The sequence below is a fragment of the Peromyscus eremicus genome, chromosome 16_21 (assembly GCF_949786415.1).
Source record: "Peromyscus eremicus chromosome 16_21, PerEre_H2_v1, whole genome shotgun sequence".
Taxonomy (NCBI): Eukaryota; Metazoa; Chordata; class Mammalia; order Rodentia; family Cricetidae; genus Peromyscus; species Peromyscus eremicus.
The window spans coordinates 2743767-2763086 of NC_081432.1; the positions used below are offsets into that span (position 1 = coordinate 2743767).

Genomic DNA, 19320 nt, shown 5'->3' on the forward strand with positions numbered 1-19320 from the left:
AAGAGGCCAGTTTTGTGTGAGACGTAGATCAAAAAAGAAAGGCTATGGCAACATTGTAAAACAAGTTCTGTGGGGTAATATTAATGGAGCGACCGTCTTTTGCTTATAAACGGTCATTAGTGTGAGAGCAAAGCCTATTGGCCGATGGCCAATTAAACGTTACTGTCCCGTAGAAAATGCTGGTTATCTCCATTAAAAACAACAACAACAATTAGTGAGGATGTATATTACAAATTTAAGGTGAACAAAACAAAAGCCGCCAAACACCAAAGACAACCACAACAGAAAAAGAAGGCCATGGGGTGGAGATCACATCAGTTAATGGACTCATCACAACAGCTGGCCTTTAAACAAGAAACTAGATCCCCCACATTATGTCCAAAATATCCGTCTAGAAACAAATTTAAAAATCATTTGGAGCAAGGCTTTGTATCTAGAAACGTAACCTTTATAATGATAAAACACAGCTTAAGGCAGTAACTTGTGGTACCATATGAGAAAAACCAAGAAAAGCACAGACTTGAAAAGATTGACATGTTGCGTGACAGGGGCTGTGTGCTGGGGGAGGGGTTTGGAGCCAGCCAAGAGACAGCCTGAGAGAATTAGAGAAGACCCTGAGGATGCATCAGTAGGGAAAATGATAAGAAAGTACTGTATGTTCACAAATTGTGATTCTATTCCACACCTGAGGTGCTAAATTACATTTCTGTATATTTCAGTATTACAGTTTTGAGGAAAATCCAAACTGTAATGATGCCTTAAAAAAGATGGCATTTCAGTAAAAAATTATGAAACAACAAATAATGCTACATTGCATTCAGCAGTAGATTGTATAAATATCACAAGTAGACATTAGAGACCACAATGCAGTTATAAGTCTTAGAGAGAGTAGAGTAAAGGAAGGGTCTGTAATGGGGACAAAGGAATTTCAACATTATTTACTACTTGAGTAGGACAAAATATTAGTAATTGCCACAATGAAGGTGTTCATACACATTGATGTGTTTACATGTTGAGGGTGTGTACATATACTGAAGATGGGTTTGCACATTGTACCAGGGTGTATACACACACTCAAGGTGTTTACACAGTGAGGGTGTTATATACACAGTGTTAATTATTTTTGTATCTTATTTTAAAAGCACTTAAAAAGAAGAAAAAACTAGTATATAAACAATAGGGCATGCAAAGCGGAACAGAACATGGCAGAATTGAAAGAAACCATGGTACACTCATCCTGGGAGCTCGTTGGTGGTGCCCCTAGGGAGATGGCTGATGCTCTCCCCTGACAAACAGCAGATTGTACTAAAACATAAACTGACACTCAGGAGGTCAGCCAACAGAATTTGGGCTTCCAACCTCTGCCTGTCAGCTCCTGCAAATGCTGTTGCTGTCAGACTCTTTATTTTGGTGATGGTAATTGAACTTAGAGCCTGTGCTAGCTAGTTTTATGTCAACTTGACAGGAGGTCGAGTCACTGGGCTAGGAGGGAGTCTCAGTTGAGAAAATGCCTCTATAAGATGGGGCTGAAGGCAAGCCTGTAGGACATTTTCTTAATTAGTGATGGATGGGGGAGGGGGGCAGCCCACTGTGGGTGGAGCCATCCCTGGGCTGGTGGTCCTGAGTTCTATAAGAAAGCAGACTGAGCAAGTCATGAGGAGCAAGCCAGTAAGCAGTACTCATCCAAGGCCTCTGCCTCAGCTCCTGCCTCCAGGTTCCTGCCCTGTGTGAGTTCCTGTCCTGACTTCCTTAGATGATGAACATGATGTGGCAGCAAGCTTTCCCAAGTTGCTTTGGTTGTGGTGTTTCATTGCAGCAGTAGAAAGCTAACGAAGAGGGCCTTGCACATGCTAAGCCAGCACTGTGCCACCGAGCTGTGTTCCCAGCTCACGTCCTGCTGTCCTCCCCCTCCTCTCTCTCTTCCTCCCTCCTCCTCCCCTTTCTCTGGTTCACTGTTTTCCCCTTTTCTTCTAGGTGGTCTGTGGCTAAGATTCTTCTAAGTCAGCCCTGGGGGAGTGGACGACTCTTGTGTGTGGCAGCGTGTTTGTCTCTCCTTAAACACAACCTAAGGAATCAGGTTTCAAGAAGCGAGACAATACTTACAGAAACTTCCTTTGGACACCTCTGAAAACTCACACACACAAAACAAGAAAAGTTCCGTGTTAACATCACCAGAGAGCAGGCAGGCAAAGAACCAGAGGCAGCATCTCTTCATGAACAAGCGGATGGAGGTTAGCCAAGGCGGATCATTTGTAGAAGAAATACAAGGGATGGAGACGCTCACAGGGGATATACTAATTATAGCAGGGTTTGAAGAAGAGTAGGAGAGGTTTGGTTGAATAGCTACTCGGCTGCCTGCCTGAGAATTTGAAGGGTACCACAAACCATAACTGCACACGAATGTGGATATGATCGTTAGATGTACTTCGAGAGAGCGAACACTTGGTTTTTAGTGACGTCACAGCCATAGAATTCCTAACGGATCTCAAGATAGGCAGAGCAAACACAAACACCGCCATCCTTCCTCCCGTGGACTCAGAAGCTGCTCTTGACCCTGCTGTTGACCTGTGTTGACGCCTGGCAGCCGGGGTGCTTGGGATTCTGTGAAAGTCTAGTTGACTTGTCCAGAGCTGTTGGAACACCAGCCTTAGTCCCTCCCCTGAATACGGGTGCTGTCTTAGTTAGGTGTCTGTTGCTGTGATAAGGACCCTGACCGAAAGCCACTCAGAGAGGAAAACATTGATTTCATCCTGTGGCTTTCAGTTCTTCATGAAGGGAAGTCAGGGCAGGGACTCAGGGGGTAACCTGGAAGCAGGAACTGAAGCGGAGACCATGGAGGAGTGCTGCTGACTGCTTGCTGCTTCCCGTGGCCTGCTCAGCAACCCAGGACCACCTGCTGGGGGGAAGGGCAGGCAGCGAGAGGGGTGACACCGCCCACAGTGGGCTGGACCCTCCAGCAATCATCAATCCAGAGAATGCCCCCCAGATTTGCTTAACAGAGCAATCTGATGGGGGTGTTTTTTCAGCTGTGGTTCCTCTTTCCAGATGACTGGCTTGTGTCAAGTTATCCACACAGACACACACTCTCTCTCTCTCTAGCCAGAACAGATGCCATCATAGGGAGAATTAAGTCAAAGCACATGGGAATTTCTCTTTCATACTATTACTACTTCTTATGGCCTTACTGTGTGCGCGCACGAGTGTGGTGCATATAGGTGTTTATGTATGTGTGCATGTAAATGCCCGTGGACAAGCGTGTGTACATGTGGAGGCCAGAGGTCAGCATTGAATATTGTTCCCATTCATTCTCACCTTATTTCATTCATTTATTTGGCAATGCTGGAGATCAAATCCAGGGCCTGTGTATGTCCAGCAGCACTTTATCACTGAACCACACTGCCCACCCTGTCCCTTAACCTTAGTTTTTGAGGTAGTGTCAGGCATCGACCTTGAAGCTCATCAGTCTGGCTTAGGATGGCTGGCCTGTGAGCACCAGGGGTCAGGCCATGTCTGCCCCCAACCACGCTGTCCCTATGTTTGGTTCTATGTGGGTGCCAGATATCTGAACTCAGGCCTGTGTGCAGTATGTGTTTGAAATTTGTTATAAAATAAAACACTTAGGCACTGTATATACATTTTCCTATAATATTAAGCATGCATTCAATTAAATCTCAAAATGTTTAAGGTATCATAGCAACCTTACATATCTGTGATTCATTTAAATTAAACTAAGCTTTAAACACTGAATTTCATGCAACCAAAGTAACATCATGATTTCCATAGTCTCAGTTGACCAGCTAATTAATATTTTTACGTTCAGAAGTGATGGAAGGGAACTTGCCAGAGCTTGGGCACCCAAAAACTTCGGATAGTTGGGATTTATAGGGCCACCTTAGGGGTGACTGCAAGGCCATTAGTCTTTATGAGTTTTAAATTTTGGCTTGTCTACACGTCAGTAAAATGTCTCCTGATTTAACTTTCCCCTAAGGATGCAAACATCCACAGCCAGGAATAAAGTTAGGGCTAAGAAATCCCATGTGCGCATCTGCGTTGCGTCATCTGCGATCCCACAGCTTTGGGCCAGCCATTATCACTTCTTGTGGATAAAGTTCTCTTCTGTAAATTAGGAGTAGTCACATCAGCAAATAGACTGATTTAGATAAGAGCCGATCACCAAGGCCCCGACCGTGTGCATCTTCAGAGCTGCTGTGTTGTGGTGGTTCCAGCTGTTCACTGCGGAGAGAACCCTGCGCTGTGCTCCTGCTGTGGGCCGTGTGAGCCTGGAGGGTATCCAGTGTCCTCCACTGTAAGCTAGAGGTGGCTTGTGATGGCAGGGACAGCTCTGGGCAGTTCATCTATGTGTAGCTGTCTGAGCTGCTTGTAGAGACAAGATGACGCATGCCCACAGTAGGGGCCAGCACACAGTAGGGGCCAGCACACAGTAGGGGCCAGCACACAGTAGGGGCCAGCACACAGTAGGGGCCAGCACACAGTAGGGGCCAGCACACAGTAGGAGCGGAGTTCATGTCCATCCTCTTCACATCCTGGTGCGTGTGGCTTTACTATGCAACCTTAAGTTTCTCACACTGAGGTAGCTTCTTGCACTTGCTGGATGTGCTTTGAGGAGTAACTGTCACCAAGGAGGTGAGTTCCCCAGGAATTAGGAGCCACAATGACAACACCAGACAGTGACCATACTTCTTTGAACCCTGGAACTTCACTGTCCAAATCATACCATAATGCAATTAATTTGTAGGGATCTGTCCCTAGTATTAACACTGAGGAAGCTCACTGAGCACTTGGTATTTGTGTCATCCAGACGCTGGGTTTCCCTCGCACTCAGGTGACGTTTTCTTTTTCTGCCTGTGTTGGGGCATAATTGGCATAAGATCGTATAGCTTCATAATGGTTCGATATAAACATTGCAAAATGATCACCACATTCAGCAAATCAGTGTGTCACCATTTCACAGACTGTCTTTTTCTTGTCATGATGAAAATCTTTCCAACCCATTCACTGAGTGAACTACAAGCATATATTAATTATTTGTCGTTATTTCTTCAGGACTCAGGCCCCTTAGAATGGCAAGTCTGTGCCTTTGACCAGCATTGTCTGGTCCTCCACCCTTGGTCTTTAGTAATTGCTTTCTCATCTCTGTTTATATGAGTTTATTTATTTTTATTGGCAAACTTAGTTTTTGAGAATTTCATATATGAATACTGTATTTACATAATTTCTTCCCTGCTTTTCCTCCATCCACCTCCTTCCTCATCTCTCCCACTCCTCAAATTCATGGTCTCTTTTTTATATATATTTGTTATATTATATATAACAAAATAATTTTTAATTATTTTGTTTATTTTGTTATATATATACAAATTGCCCTTCCTACTTCTCCTCAAATTCTTTTATATTATTTTGTTATTACTGCCTCCCCTGCCCTCACAGACCACCACTGAGAAAAGTCAGGGTAGGAACTCAAACAGGGCAGGAACCTGGAGGCAGGAACCAGAGCAGAGGTCACTACATTAAATAGAAGTGGTGAGTAGACATCTTGATCATAGAGGAAAAAGGTTCAGTTTTCCACCCTGGAAGGTGACATTAGCTTTAGAGCTGTCACTTGGGGGCTTCATTTGTTGAGGCACCTTCATTACACACCTAACTTACTAATCATGGAAGAATGGTGGATTTTGCAAATGCCTTTTCCACAAATCTAGATATGGTCTTACGACTTTGTTGTTTATATTTTTATCCCACTTTATTGATTTGCATGCAGGAATAATTCCCCCACTGCTCACAGAAATGACTCGTTTTTGAAACACATAATTTGGTCTCCTGTATTTTTCCCGTTGTTTTTGCACCTGGTTCTTCAGTGATGCAGTTGGTATTTTTCTCCTGGTGCTTCTGCCTGGTTTGGTATCAGTGCAGGGCTGGTCTGTTAAAGCAAGTCTCAAAGCATTCCTTCCTCCTCAGTTACTTGAGCTTGAGAGATTGGGATTGATTATGGAATGTTAGATCAATTCACTTGTGTGTGGGCCTGAACTTTTGATGAGAGAATTTTGCAAATAGCTGATTTTTTAAAATCCATCTGTCAGGAGCTGCTTCCAGATGCTTTCCTTGGGAGACACTTAGGAAGTGAGCCATTGAGAGGGGCAGTTCCCAGGGAAGGTATCCGAAGTGGCTCATGGGAAATGTTCTTGATGGAGTCTTTGTAACATCATCTGGCAACTTATCTTCCCTGCTCCCAACCTCTTCAGTCACTCAGGGTGGTGATCACCTTTGTAGGTAAAAAAATTGAATCTGTTGGGCAGCATTCTTTATGGCTGGAGGATGTGGGCACTCATTTGGTATGCTGAGACTTTTCCTTGTGGGAGAAATGATGGCCTTCGGGGCCTTTACTTAGCTTTGAGTTTGTCCAGGTGGGGAAGGTAATATGCCAAGAGTGAAAATGTCAATATTTTTAATGCTTTTATTCTGAAATTCTCTTCCTGACTCCTGGAGTCCCACAAGGTTCTCTCGGATGTTGATCTACGCTGCTCGGCACAGAGAGGAAAGCCTCTTGGTCACGCTGGTCCTCTCAGTGCAGACCTGCTCTGGAAGCACTGAGACTTTGGGGCCCCTTGGAGAGGAACCAGATGCATTTTGTACTATGGGATGCACATGAGCCTGTGGTTTGGATCCCGACTGTGCTCCAGAAAGTCACAAGTTGAAGGCTTGGTCCTCAGGGCGGCATCCAGCGGTGGGTTTTTGGAGGCGACTGGAATCATGAGCACTCCCACTGCACGACTGGATTGATTTATTTATGAGCCCGTGGGTTAACGGGCTTTGGACCAGGGGCCATGACAGTGAACATTCTGCATTTCCTGAGTACTTTTCCATCCCCATGTAACCCTGCCGTGGTGTGCTTCCTGGTCACAGTTCACAGCAACTGGACCAAGTCTCAGTGGGTGGAAACATCCAATCAGCAGCTAAGCTCAAGCCCTTTCTTTCCAAGGTGTTTCCTTCAGGTGTTTTATCACACGATGAATAATACACGGCCTTGCAGATCCTCACATTAGGAGGCAGACTGATGCTCCCTCTAATTTTACCATAAATATACTTACCTCAGTCATCACATGAAATGTCTAGAGGATTGAAGAAAAATGTAAGTTCTTAATGTCTTCTAAACAGACTTATGTATTCATTTCTTAACAAGCCAGTGTTTGATTTATTTACCACTTTCTGTTGAACACGAAGTTCGGGATCCTAAAGGAAACAGAACATAATGAGACTCTGAATTGATTATACACACATCTGTCCTTCATATTAAATGAAATTCTGTTTACCTCTTCCTTTTTTTGGTCTCGCACAGGAAACACCTTGTGAAAAAAAAAAAAAAAAGAGAAAGAGAAAGAAAGAGAAAACAGACTAAGTTATCAATATCAATATCTCATCAAGAAATAAATTTACCGCTAGCCCACATCACTACCGGGGGATTTAGCACTTTCCCAGACCTTCCCATTCATTCGTCCTTAATTTCAGAAAATAAAGAGGTTTCAGAAGTTCTTCGCTCTCCGCACACCGTGCATCACAGAGATGGAGAGGAAGGGGTCGTGAACATAAGTGGAGGGGGTACATGCGACAGACAGGGTGACCAGACTTTTCCCAGCTCTTGGGGATTTATGTTTGGGGTGTGTGTGTGTGTGTGTGTGTGTGTGTGTGTGTGTGTGTGTGTGTCTGTGTGTGTGTGTGTCTGTGTGTGTGTGTGTGTGTGTCTGTGTGTGTGTGTGTGTGTGTGTGTGTCTGTGTGTCTGTGTGTCTGTGCGTGTGTGCGTGTGTGTCTGTGTGTGATTGCTTCTACAACCCAGAGCTTCATGACTCTTTAGTTATAGGTTTCAAACAGGAACAAGAAGCAAGTCTAGCATTTCCCGGTGAGATCACTGCAGGGACAGTGAGCCGAGGGCACATCCGTACGCAGCCCTGAGAGGAAGTTCTGAGGGAGAACAGTTTGAATGCTGAGGGGTCAGATTGACGGTCGTCAGTGGCAAGCTGAAACCAGAGGTCTGTGTGAGTCCCTGCAGAAAACCATCAAGTTTCTGAAGATGTTTATTACAAGTTATCTTTGTAATTACTCTGTGTTCATACCAGCCTACATGTCTTAATTTGGTGGGTAACCTAACTATAAATAATGCTAGATATTGAAATCCAGCATTCAGTAATCCTCTTTTCTCTTAAGTCAAGTGGCTGCCTTTAGTTAGTTGGGTTCTGGACACTGGAGTCACGAGCCTCACCTCACAATCCAGCTTCTCCTTTAGTAGTGGAGCCCAGGTGAATATCAGCTATGTTTAAATTATTATCTTCATTTTCTAAAACAGGGTTCATAAATTTTGTGTGTCTCATTTTATTGAGTAGCTTTCAAAGTATCTTTTCAACATGCTGTTTAACCTTCATGAAATCTATAAAATATGTATTTTATCTATTTAAAGTTTATTTTATGTATATGGGATGGGTGTTTTGCCTACATACCTCTCTGTGCTCTTAACCACTGAGCCATCTCTCCAGCCCCTTTTTGTCCTATTTTAAACATCTGTGGAATTGTTTCATAAATACTTATAGATCTTGGGGGTGGGAGTAAGCAAGAGGTGGAAATTAACTCTTTGAACGGTCTTAAGGGGGAGAAATAATTGCCCGTTCTGAGAAAGGTGCACAGCTGTTGTGCGCTTGTACAGGTATGAGCACACAGAGGCAAGCGGGGATGTAGCAGCATCTGGGCTGCTTGTACACATGACGCTGAAAGGGGGAAGCAGCTGCTATGTCCTAAGGAACACATTCTTCACGAATTCTCTGTAGCTCCTAATCTTTTTGTCCCTACCATCCTCATAGTCCAGAAGCCCAGCACCTAGGGAGAAAGGAGAGAGAGCTCTGTGATTGTGTTTCCTCATCATCACCGGGGCTTTACGTACACGTCTAAGAGTTAGTGTAAACACAAATTTCCGGGATGGAGAAGCATGTGGGTTAACTGTAAAGGGACACTTGATAATGTTGGCTAGGTCAGGTGACCTGGGGAGGGGGGATGGCTATCACTGCAGCACCCAGCTCCCTCTTCCTGCCTAGCGTCCTGGGCTAGCTTTCAGAGACATTGCTCTCTTTCCCTCTCCATCATAGTAACCTTAGCTGGATCTCACCATTCCTGACTATTAGAGCCTTCTGTCCAGCCACCTTATGGAGGCCTCTTCACAGTGAGACTTAGACCTTCCACTGAGCCATTAGTCTAATGCCCAAGGGGTCTGTTGATCCCAAGGCTTAGTGTCTCTGCTGCCACTGAGAGGAGCCCTGAGACCATGCACGCTCACACACTACCGATCCATTCTAGATATACTCTATCAAGTTCTGGAAGCACATGGTGAGCCATGCACACACACACAGAACCCACATGCGCTAAGCGTCAGATACTCACTCTGTTCTGAAGGGTATCTGGAGAGCTGTGCCACTGTGGAAGGATGAGGCAAATGTTTCTGTTAGCTATTGACAGAGATGCTTTCCTAACCCAACCTTCTGTACTCCCCCACAGTGGTCCTCCCTATCCAGCATCTCCATCCGGCCCTGTCACGCTTGCCTGTTTTCTCTCTGAAGGTTCACAGGTCCTGAGGAGAGGAAATCTGGGAGATATGGGTGCTGAGAAGGAGGCAGGACAGATATTGAGGAGGACCCTGTGGAGAGGGACCTTAATTTTGTGGCCCTGTCCCTTTCCTCTTACAGATACCACCCAGGGTTTGTATTGCTGTCTCCCACGCTGCAGCTCACAGCCCTGGGTTCTTTCTGCACACTGTTAGATGTGGCTTCTGCCAGCACCTTGTTTTCCCACACTTGCAGACTTGAGTACTTTCCTTTGGAGCTGAGACAGTTTGCTTTAAAGTATTCTTATTCCTCTCGCTAACTCGTCTGTTTTTGTTGACAGTGCTGATAGCGTAAACTTTAGAATTTCACATTGTGACAGAGTCACCGGCAGGGTGAGACACACACTGAGCACACTGGCAAAGCCCTGTAGCTATCAGGGCTGCGTCCCAGCTTCCTTCTCCCTCAGACTTTCATGGGGAGTCACCATGGTTACTCACCATTTTGCTTACGCCGTGTCCATCTTGCTATCAGAATAGCCAGAATAACAAGGCCCAGCACAGTCAGGGTGACAGCCAAAATCACTTCTGAAACAGAAAGCACCTGTAAGCTTCGGGCCATGCATTCATTGGAGACAGCTGCTGCCATCATACTGTCCTGTCCCTCTTCCCTTCTTCCTCAACTCTTTGATTGATTTATTGTTGTTTTTAGATGGGGTGTCACATAGCCCAAACTGGCCTTGAACTCACTATGTAACTGAGGCTGGCTTCGATTCCTGATTCTTCTGCAGACTTTGCCTTCCGTGGACAAGGAAACCAAGCCTCATGGCTTCTGGATTTATCTTCCTCATGCTTCTGTCACTCCCGTCTCAGCCCAGTTTTAGCTCTTACACTTGTTCTCTTGGTGCTATAAGAGCCCTGGCTGCTATAACCAGGGCTTTTGCTTTAAAGTGGGCAATCTGAGGGACCCTGCCTCTGTGGAGCCCCTTGGTAGAGCGGGAGAAGGTTAGGGAGATCAGTGGTCTGGCAAAGTAGTCCTCTGAGGTGTGAGGAAAAAAATTAGAACTTCTATTTTTTTGTGTATAATTTAACCTTTTATGTATACATTTCCCATTTTCTTTAAAACATAAATATTAGTATATTTGTACATTCATAACATTTACAGCTATACGAGGCATGACATACTCATTTTTTTTTTTTTTTGCATGGATGAGCAACCAAAAGTTTTGGAGGCCCTGGAAAGATGCTGTCTAAAGGTAACAATATTAATGTAAGCCATATGAGAGGACAGACGTTTCTTATCAACGAGGAAGACCCTGGAGTCGTCGCCCACTGAGCCGAATGATAAGGTGAATATCGGTGACCTTTGTCAAAGAGACTGGAGGATAATGCACATTAGGACTCTGTATATTTATATGATTGATTTGTATTTGATATTTAAGATACAGCAGAAAAGACGATGAATGGGAGAATACATCTGTAGCAACTACAAGTCTGTTAGTGACAGCAGAAACACTAAATATCAAACTCTGAATGACTAAGAAAATAGATTATTCCACAATCAAGGCTGCTTCCAAAAATCACTAGTGGAATCCACGTCACGATGTGACTACACCCCCAACTGGCAGACTGGGCTTACGTCTACCGAACCTTTTTAGATGTTTGGCAACGGCCAAACCCTTTGCCTTTAGAGATCTGCTCTGAGTGTCCCTCTAAAGTCGCAGCCAGACTCCACCACGAGAGTGAGATGAACTCAGAGGAAGTCCCAGAAAGCAGCCATCCCTTTGCTCGGGAATGAAATGCTCTTCCAAAGGGTATTTGGGAGAGGGTCATCCCGTGTACGGGGGTGGGGAAGAGATGAAGTCCTTATTTCTCAGTACCGAGGCAGTCTTGGAGTGAACAGGACCGTAGGAAGGATAGCAGAGGCACTGTGGACAGTGGTTACTCTGAGAGTTCAAACTTCAGATAGCAGAAAAGATTGCTCTAGAGATGAGGTGATGGTGGGCAACTCTCCCTCAGCTTCCCAGAGGAATCAGTCAGAATGAAAGAATGAATACTGGGTTTGAAAGACACAAGCAAGCCAGCTTCGTAAATGTCCCCAAGACAAGACTCTTGTGAGAGCAGGTATCAAGGAAATGCAAGAGAGGAAGCTGGTTCTTACCTAGGTCTTCCATCTTCGGGTTAGTGTCTCCAGTGAGTTCCACATCATCTGGATTCTTTTGTCAGAGAGAGATCAAGATCAAACAAATGCCCCGAGCTCATCGCCTCTGAGCTCTGAGAACCTGAGTGTTGGGGAGACCCTTGTAGACAAGGGTGCAGAGGGTCTCCCAGGAATTGTGTGGCTTAGGTTCATCAGACCTAAGCAGGATATGGTCTGTGAAGATTCCAGAATTGGTGTCATAACAAAGTCTTAGAACTTCTGAGAGGCAAGGGAAGTTCCTAGAGGCAAGGGCTTCTGGGAGACCAAATTCAAGGACACTTTGGTGGATCTTGAATTCACATATGAAACTCATACTATTGGCCTTTACAATAATTTCTAATAGTCTGGACACTTTGGCTCAAGAGATTTCATGTTAAGAACCTTGGGCAGAGTAGCTTTAAAAATGTTTCATTGTGAAAACTTCCTATATTTAAAAATAAGAGCCTTCAGATGAAGATGGACAGAGGAGGTGAAGGCATTGAGTCAGGTGACAGAGCTGAGGGGTGTGGTCCTGAGGACTAAGCCACCAAACAGGGTCTCACACACCTGTGTTGATAACAAAGGAATGAGCACCTTTTGCTTAAGTCTGTTAGCCCCAAGGTTGTGTAGTAGGCAGCTTGAAGCACACAAGCATCCCCCAGTAACCTTCATACCCCCAGTAACCTTCATACCCTCAAGTGACCTTCATATCCCCAGTAACCTTCATACCCCCAGTAACCTTCATATCCCCAGTAACCTTCATTACCCCAGTCACCTTCATACCCCCAGTCACCTTCATACCCCCAGTAACCTTCATAATCCCAGTAACCTTCATACCCCCAGTAACCTTCATACCCCAGTAACCTTCATACCCCCAGTAACCTTCATATCCCCAGTAACCTTCATACCCCCAGTAACCTTCATCCCTAGTCACCTTCATTACCCCAGTCACCTTCATACCCCCAAGTGACCTTCATACCCCCAGTAACCTTCATTACCCTCAGTCACCTTCATACCCCCAGTAACCTTCATACCCCAGTAACCTTCATATCCCTAGTAACCTTCATTACCCCCAGTCACCTTCATACCCCCAGTAACCTTCATACCCCCAGTAACCTTCATACTCCAGTAACCTTCATACCTCCAGTAACCTTCATATCCTCAGTAACCTTCATACCCCCAAGTGACCTTCATACCCCAGTAACCTTCATATCCCCAAGTGACCTTCATACCCCAGTAACCTTCATACCCCAGTAACCTTCATATCCCCAGTAACCTTCATACCCCCCAGTAACCTTTATACCCCAGTAACCTTCATACCCCCTAGTAACCTTCATATGCCCAGTAACCTTTATACCCCCCAGTAACCTTCATATCCCCAATAATCTTCATACCCCAGTAACCTTCATACCCCAGTAACCTTCATACCCCCAGTAACCTTCATACCCCCAGTAACCTTCATACCCCAGTAACCTTCATACCCCCAGTCACCTTCATACCCCCAGTCACCTTCATACCCCCAGTAACCTTCATACCCCCAGTAACCTTCATACCCCCAGTAACCTTCATACCCCCAGTAACCTTCATATCCCCAGTAACCTTCAACCCCCCAGTAACCTTCATATCCCCAATAATCTTCATACCCCAGTAACCTTCATATCCCTAATAATCTTCATACCCCAGTAACCTTCATACCCCCAGTAACCTTCAAACCCCGAAGTAGCCTTCATACCCCAGTACCCTCCATTCTCGCCCTCCCCAGTACCCTCATACTCCACTCACCAGCAATCTTTCTAGATGGCAGACACTGAAAGTTATACCAACAAATGTCTGGGTTTCTGATCACAAAGCCCATGTGATATGCACAAAGCTACATTTTCCTTCAGTGTTGAAGGCCTACTGTCTGACGAGGTGTTTCCTAGGGAAAGCGGCCAGCCCTAGAAGAGGAGGCCTCCAGCATCAGATGCCCCCCCAACCCCATTTCAGGACTTTGTTTCATGTCAACCCTGATGGTTACAATCCTTACTCAATTTTTATGGTGTAAGTTAATGAGAACGTTATTTAGAAAGTTTCATAGCTATAAAATTAAATCACTAGAATTTCAATAGTAATTTAAAAATTTCGTTAAAACTTGTCTTGGCATGGGTCCATTATAAAGTTATTAGGACCTTATATGTACAGTGTATGTGTGTGAGGTGTGAGTGTGGTGTATGTGTATGTGTGTGCTGGTGTGTGGAGGCCACACGAAGGTGCCCTCATCCATCGCCACCTTTTCCTTTGAGCGGGGGTCTTTCCTGAGTTCAGGTTTTTAGGCTGGGCTGGCAGCCAGAAAGCCCCAGCGGTTGTTCATCCTTGCTGAGGTTGGAGGTGCACAGGTTCACACCAGGCTTGTTCTGTGGGAACTGGGATGGAAACCCGGGTGCTCTTAATGGCTACACCATCTCTCCAGCCCCTCAACTATATAACTGTGGTCATAGCACACCATGATAGAATTAGGATTTGGTTGCATAACATTGTACAAAATAGATTGCTACCTCAGCTTGGTGTCCACATTTCCATTCAAGTTTCTCTGGTCTGTTTTAAAATCTTTTATCAGTGTGATTAAGTGCTTACCAAAGGGACCCTGTACTGTGGCGACAGGGAGACTTGCATAGTGAGGGTACCTGCTGTTATTGGGGGCAGATACAAGGATGAGGGTATCCAGTATCAGCTAGGCAGAGGGAACCCCTGGGGGCCCATGACCTCCCAGGAGTCCTGCAGAGCTATTCTGCAGGGGGCTTGGTCTTCATAGCTGTGCCTAATCCCGCAGTGATCCCGCAGTGATCCCGCAGTGATCCCACAGTGATCCCGCAGTGATCCCGCAGTGATCCCGCAGTGATCCCGCAGTGATCCCACAGTGATCCCACAGTGATCCCGCAGTGAGTGCCACACAGGCTCTGCCAGCCACTGGGCACCCAGGGGCTCACTCCAAGGAAACCAACCGCAGAGAAGTGGTTCCCGTTGCTTCTGACATGAAAGACCTCGAAGATCAGCTGCCACAGCCTGAGGCCCTCAGAGAGCTTCCTTTCCCTTGCCTCCTTGGAACTGTCCTAGCTGAAGTTGTCACGACGTGAACAAACCTCAGACCTTTCATGAGTAAGGAGACTGAGCCAATAATAGAAAAATCGTCCATCCATGGAAAGCTCAGGATCATATTGCTTTACTATGAAACATTTGATGAAGAGCTAAAGGCAAGATTCTGTATAACTGAAGAGAAAATGCTTCCAAGCTCACTTTTAACAGAACACCATTATCTTGACACCATAATCAAACAAGGACACTGTGAGCAGATGACACACGAGGCTCAGAGGCGCAAAAGTCCTCAGCTCAACACCTGCAAACCCACTTCAGTGAGCCACACGGAAGAATCCCACACCATGACTAGTGAGGGCTTGACCCGGGGATGCAAGGGTATTTCATCATGCACATCAGAAAAGGTGATAGAAAATGCAAGAAACATCAAACCACAGACTCAGCATTTATAGAAAAAGTGTTTTCAGATTTAGACATTCTTCCATGACCGAAGTTCCCAATAAATTCAATATGGAAAGAAGACACTTGAGCATGATGGAGAATACACACAACATTTCTACACCAATTGTGACATTCGATGGAGAAACCAATAAAGACCTGAGCCTATGGGATCCTATAAGGAGCGAAGAACCTTGTGGTGTAGTTATGGCAATCATCTTTGGAACATGAGACCAGAACTGAGGGACCTCAAATGCAGCAATGTCCTGTACTGTGGAGGGACCGAGCTCAGTGGGGAGTGGGCGGAAGGGACAGGAGGAAAGATCTGAAAACGTCATCAGACAAGAGTTGGTATTGAAAATACACAAACAACATGTACAATTTGGAAACCAGGTGACAGACAACTTGATTAAAATCGTCAAAAGTCTTGCTAGATGCCTTTCCAAAGAACACACAGAGCACCGGGTCACAGTGCAGTGCTTTCACTGTGTGAACCTAAGCCACAGGAGGTGTCCTCTCTCTCCAGGTTCTCTTGTGCATTTACACAGTGTCTGGGGATTGTTGGGTTTTAGCCTGTGGTTCATACGAGTCAATTTAGTCAACAGCTGAACAGAGCTCAGAAGTGGGTGTGAGGATCTCCTTGCCATGGGCAATGCAGGAACATGGTAGACATGTTTAGAGTCATTTAGAAAGTTGCTTTTCCTTTTCTAAAGAGTGTTTTATAAGATTTATTTTAATGCTAGGTGGTAGTGGCGCAGTTTTAATGCCAGCACTCAGGAGGCAGAGGCAGGTGGATCTCTGTGAGTTCCGGGATAGGCTCTAAAGCTATATATGAGAGACTCTGTATTGGAAAAAAAAATTATTTTAACTTTGTGTGTGTGTGTGTGTGTGTGTGTGTGTGTTCTATCTCTGTGTGCCTGTGCATGTAAGTGCTGGTGCCTGAGGAGGCCAGAGACAGCAGATTCCCCCTGGAGCTAGAGTTGCAGGGAGCTGTGAACTACCCCAGGTGGGTGCTGGGAACTGAGCTAGGGTCCTATGAGAGCAAAGTGGTTCTTCTGAACCACTGAACCATTTCTCTAGCCCCTGGAAACTTTCTAGAGCAAATTTATATATATAAAATTATATTTGTGTGTATGGATATATATGTATGTATGTAAATATGTGTATATACATACACACACACATTTTCCCTACTAAACTACTGTGTCCTGAAGTCACCTGGTCACATACTGGTTGTTTCTATACCATGGTTTAAAATCTCTTGCCTCTAAGCTGGATGTGGTGGTGTATGCCTGTTTTCTTAGAAGTTGCAAGACTGAGGCAGAGGAGCTGCAAGTTTGGAGCCAGCCTGGGGTACATACAGAGTTTGGGGCCTTAATGGTTCCTCATCTATGGTTCCCAGATGATGCCTCACTGAGGTCTCTTTGTGGTACTCTCCACCCCTGCAACCAACTTCCTCTGGGCCTGCAGGCTGGACAGTGCAGCCCATGGAGTCTGGATGGAAACCCCAGTGGCCGACAGCCCTTGCCCTCAGTGCACCTGCAGCATTAGCAGCACATTGATGCCTCCACAGTTAGCAGCGGTGGCCTCTGGACTGGCTGGTAAGCCACCCTGGGCCTCCTTGTGCTGTGGCCTGGGAGAGCAGGGGTCCCTAGACCGGGAGAAAGTGAAGGAACATCAAGAGTGCTGCTTCCTCTTTGGTCAGGGTTTCTAGGTAAAACAGTTCAGGGACTTAATCTTTCCATTTTCTTTCCTTTAGAGTCTAGATACATGCATATGTAAACACATGAATATCCATGTACACACACAATTGAAACTGATAATACAAACTGAAACATACATCAGAACCTATCAGTCTGTATATTATTTTAGTTACTCAGTAGATGAAACTTTCAGTCCTTTATCTGTTCATCCATTGACAGGCATCCTGGCTGACTGTACATTTAGTCATGAAGAATTATGCTACAATAAACATGGAAGCAGGGAGAAGCCCTGGGTTCATCCCCAGTACAGGAAGATAGAATGTCAATGTATAGTGACCATCAGTGAACAGCAGCACATGGCACCTGCTAGAGCCACACAGCATGCAAGTGTGCTGGGCTTTGTCTCACATGTGCGTGCGTGCGCACGCACACACATACGCACACCTGCCAATGCTGCCTGACACACCTCAGCTCAGACTTGCCTTCACTGTGAATGCAGTGTTTCTGCTGTGTGGACCGGTTTCTTCTCCTGTAGAAACAGTGTTATGATTGCCAGACTTTGGGTTAAAGACTTAGTGTTTCTTAGCACAGGTCTCCATCAGGTCAGGGCCCAATCAGAGCATCCTCGGATTGTGTTGTGTTGGACAAGCATGTGTCTCATTAGCATGCAAAGAGGCCTTCATTTTTATTTATTTATTTATTTATTTGAAATGCATTTTACTTTATTTTAAATTGTATGCATGTGGATGTGTGTGTATGGGTATCTATGTGTGAGGCAGGTACCCACAAGGCCAGAAAAAGGAATCTGCTTGAGGCTGGAGTGATGGGTGCTGTGAGCTACCCAATGGGAGTGCTTGTAACCAAACTCAGGTCCCCTGTAAGAGCAGCAAGTGACCTTGGCCATCTCTCCACCCTGTACTCATCTTAATAAATGGCAAAATTATATGTATTTCAAATAATTGCTTTACAAGAAAGTTCTTTATCATCTGTGGGTGTTTGATTTGCATGCCTACCATGTGTCCTTATCTTCCTGGGTCAGGCAGTATTTAAAGTCCATGGGACAGTGTTGGTATTGTTATAGGCTGACACATTTAAGGGTGTCCCACACATTCAACACTCTGCTCTTCATATTGATGTTCCACCGAGCTCCTTCCTTATGGGTGAACATCTCAGTTTTCTGCATTAAAATTCAATGGTGACAAGCGAGGTTTTCAGACAATGCTTTCCTCTTGAGAGGACCAAGTAGACCCCGTAAGAGGCTGCTCAGTCTCCTCTCAGAGATCGGGCCTGAGGACTGAGTAGACCTCGTAAGAGGCTGCTCAGTCTCCCCAGAGATCAGGCCTCAATTTCAGTTTCCTGAGACTGAATAAACAGTTTCTAAAAGAGCCATGAACAGAGGACAGTCAATCTCCAACACCCCCATCAGCAAGGATGAGGAGGCCTGGTACATACAGTCCAGGCCTGAGCCACAAACAGCTCAGGTGATAACCAAATAAGGACAAAGCCTGGCACTTCTCCAGGCCTGCCAAAGAGTGGAAAACTGTAGCCCTCACCAGTCCCTGACTAGCCCAGGCCAATTAGAATGCACAATATGATTGCACTTGGGAGGAGGGAGCAGGAAGATCAGGAGTTCAAGGCCACCATGGGCTACATGAGATAGAGCCAGGTGGTGGAGGCACACGCCTTTAATCCCAGCACTAGGGAGGTGGAGACAGGAATATAAGGCAGGAGGGAGACAGGAGCTCAGTCCCCTTTCAGTCTGAGGATTCCTAGAGGTAAGAAGTCTCTAGTGGCTGCTGCTCTGCTTCTCTCATCTTTCAGCTTTCACTCTGATATCTGACTCTGGGTTTTTATTATTAAGACCAATTAGAATTCAAGCTACAATGGCCTGGTTGTTGTTACCAAGCTTAGATATATTTTTCTTTTCTTTTTTTTTTTTTTGAGACAGGGTTTCTCTGTGTAGCTTTGCGCCTTTCCTGGAACTCACTCTGTAGTCCAGGCTGGCCTCGAACTCACAGAGATCCGCCTGCCTCTGCCTCCCGAATGCTGGGATTAAAGGCTGTGCGACCACCACCAGCCCGGCCCTATGGATTTTAGAAGAAAAATCCTTATAGATAAGTCTGTGGACACATATGATAGTATATTGTAGTTTACATTTCTAAAAATGTAAAGACTGAGTCAATGGACAGTCTAGTATTGATTAAAATTCTCCCCTACCTTACTTGACCACCCCAAAAGACAGCAACAAGTCAAAGCTTGCCAGTAGTATCTGAGAGTACCTTTTCCCTATTTATCTTTTACCGTTGGACATTATCATTAATTTTTGTCATCCTGA

At 45.3% G+C, this 19320-nt stretch overlaps 1 protein-coding gene across 40 annotated transcripts in view; it reads right to left on the reverse strand.

Moving 5' to 3' along the window:
- The window catches only part of Tsbp1 (testis expressed basic protein 1), a 74949-nt gene that overhangs the window by 51255 nt on the left and 4374 nt on the right, over positions 1–19320 (reverse strand). For 31 of the 40 annotated variants that reach the window (XM_059281357.1, XM_059281358.1, XM_059281349.1 and 28 more), the window contains exons 2-6: positions 10095–10181; positions 9437–9469; positions 8852–8878; positions 7326–7358; positions 7216–7245 (exon numbers count right to left, since the gene is read on the reverse strand). In XM_059281357.1, coding sequence (XP_059137340.1) covers positions 7216–7245; positions 7326–7358; positions 8852–8878; positions 9437–9469; positions 10095–10181 — 210 coding nt within the window. Of the gene's footprint in view, positions 1–7215; positions 7246–7325; positions 7359–8851; positions 8879–9436; positions 9470–10094; positions 10182–11754; positions 11971–19320 lie in introns of those variants that run through there. The other 9 variants (XM_059281369.1, XM_059281366.1, XM_059281365.1 and 6 more) reach the window with 2 other exon arrangements.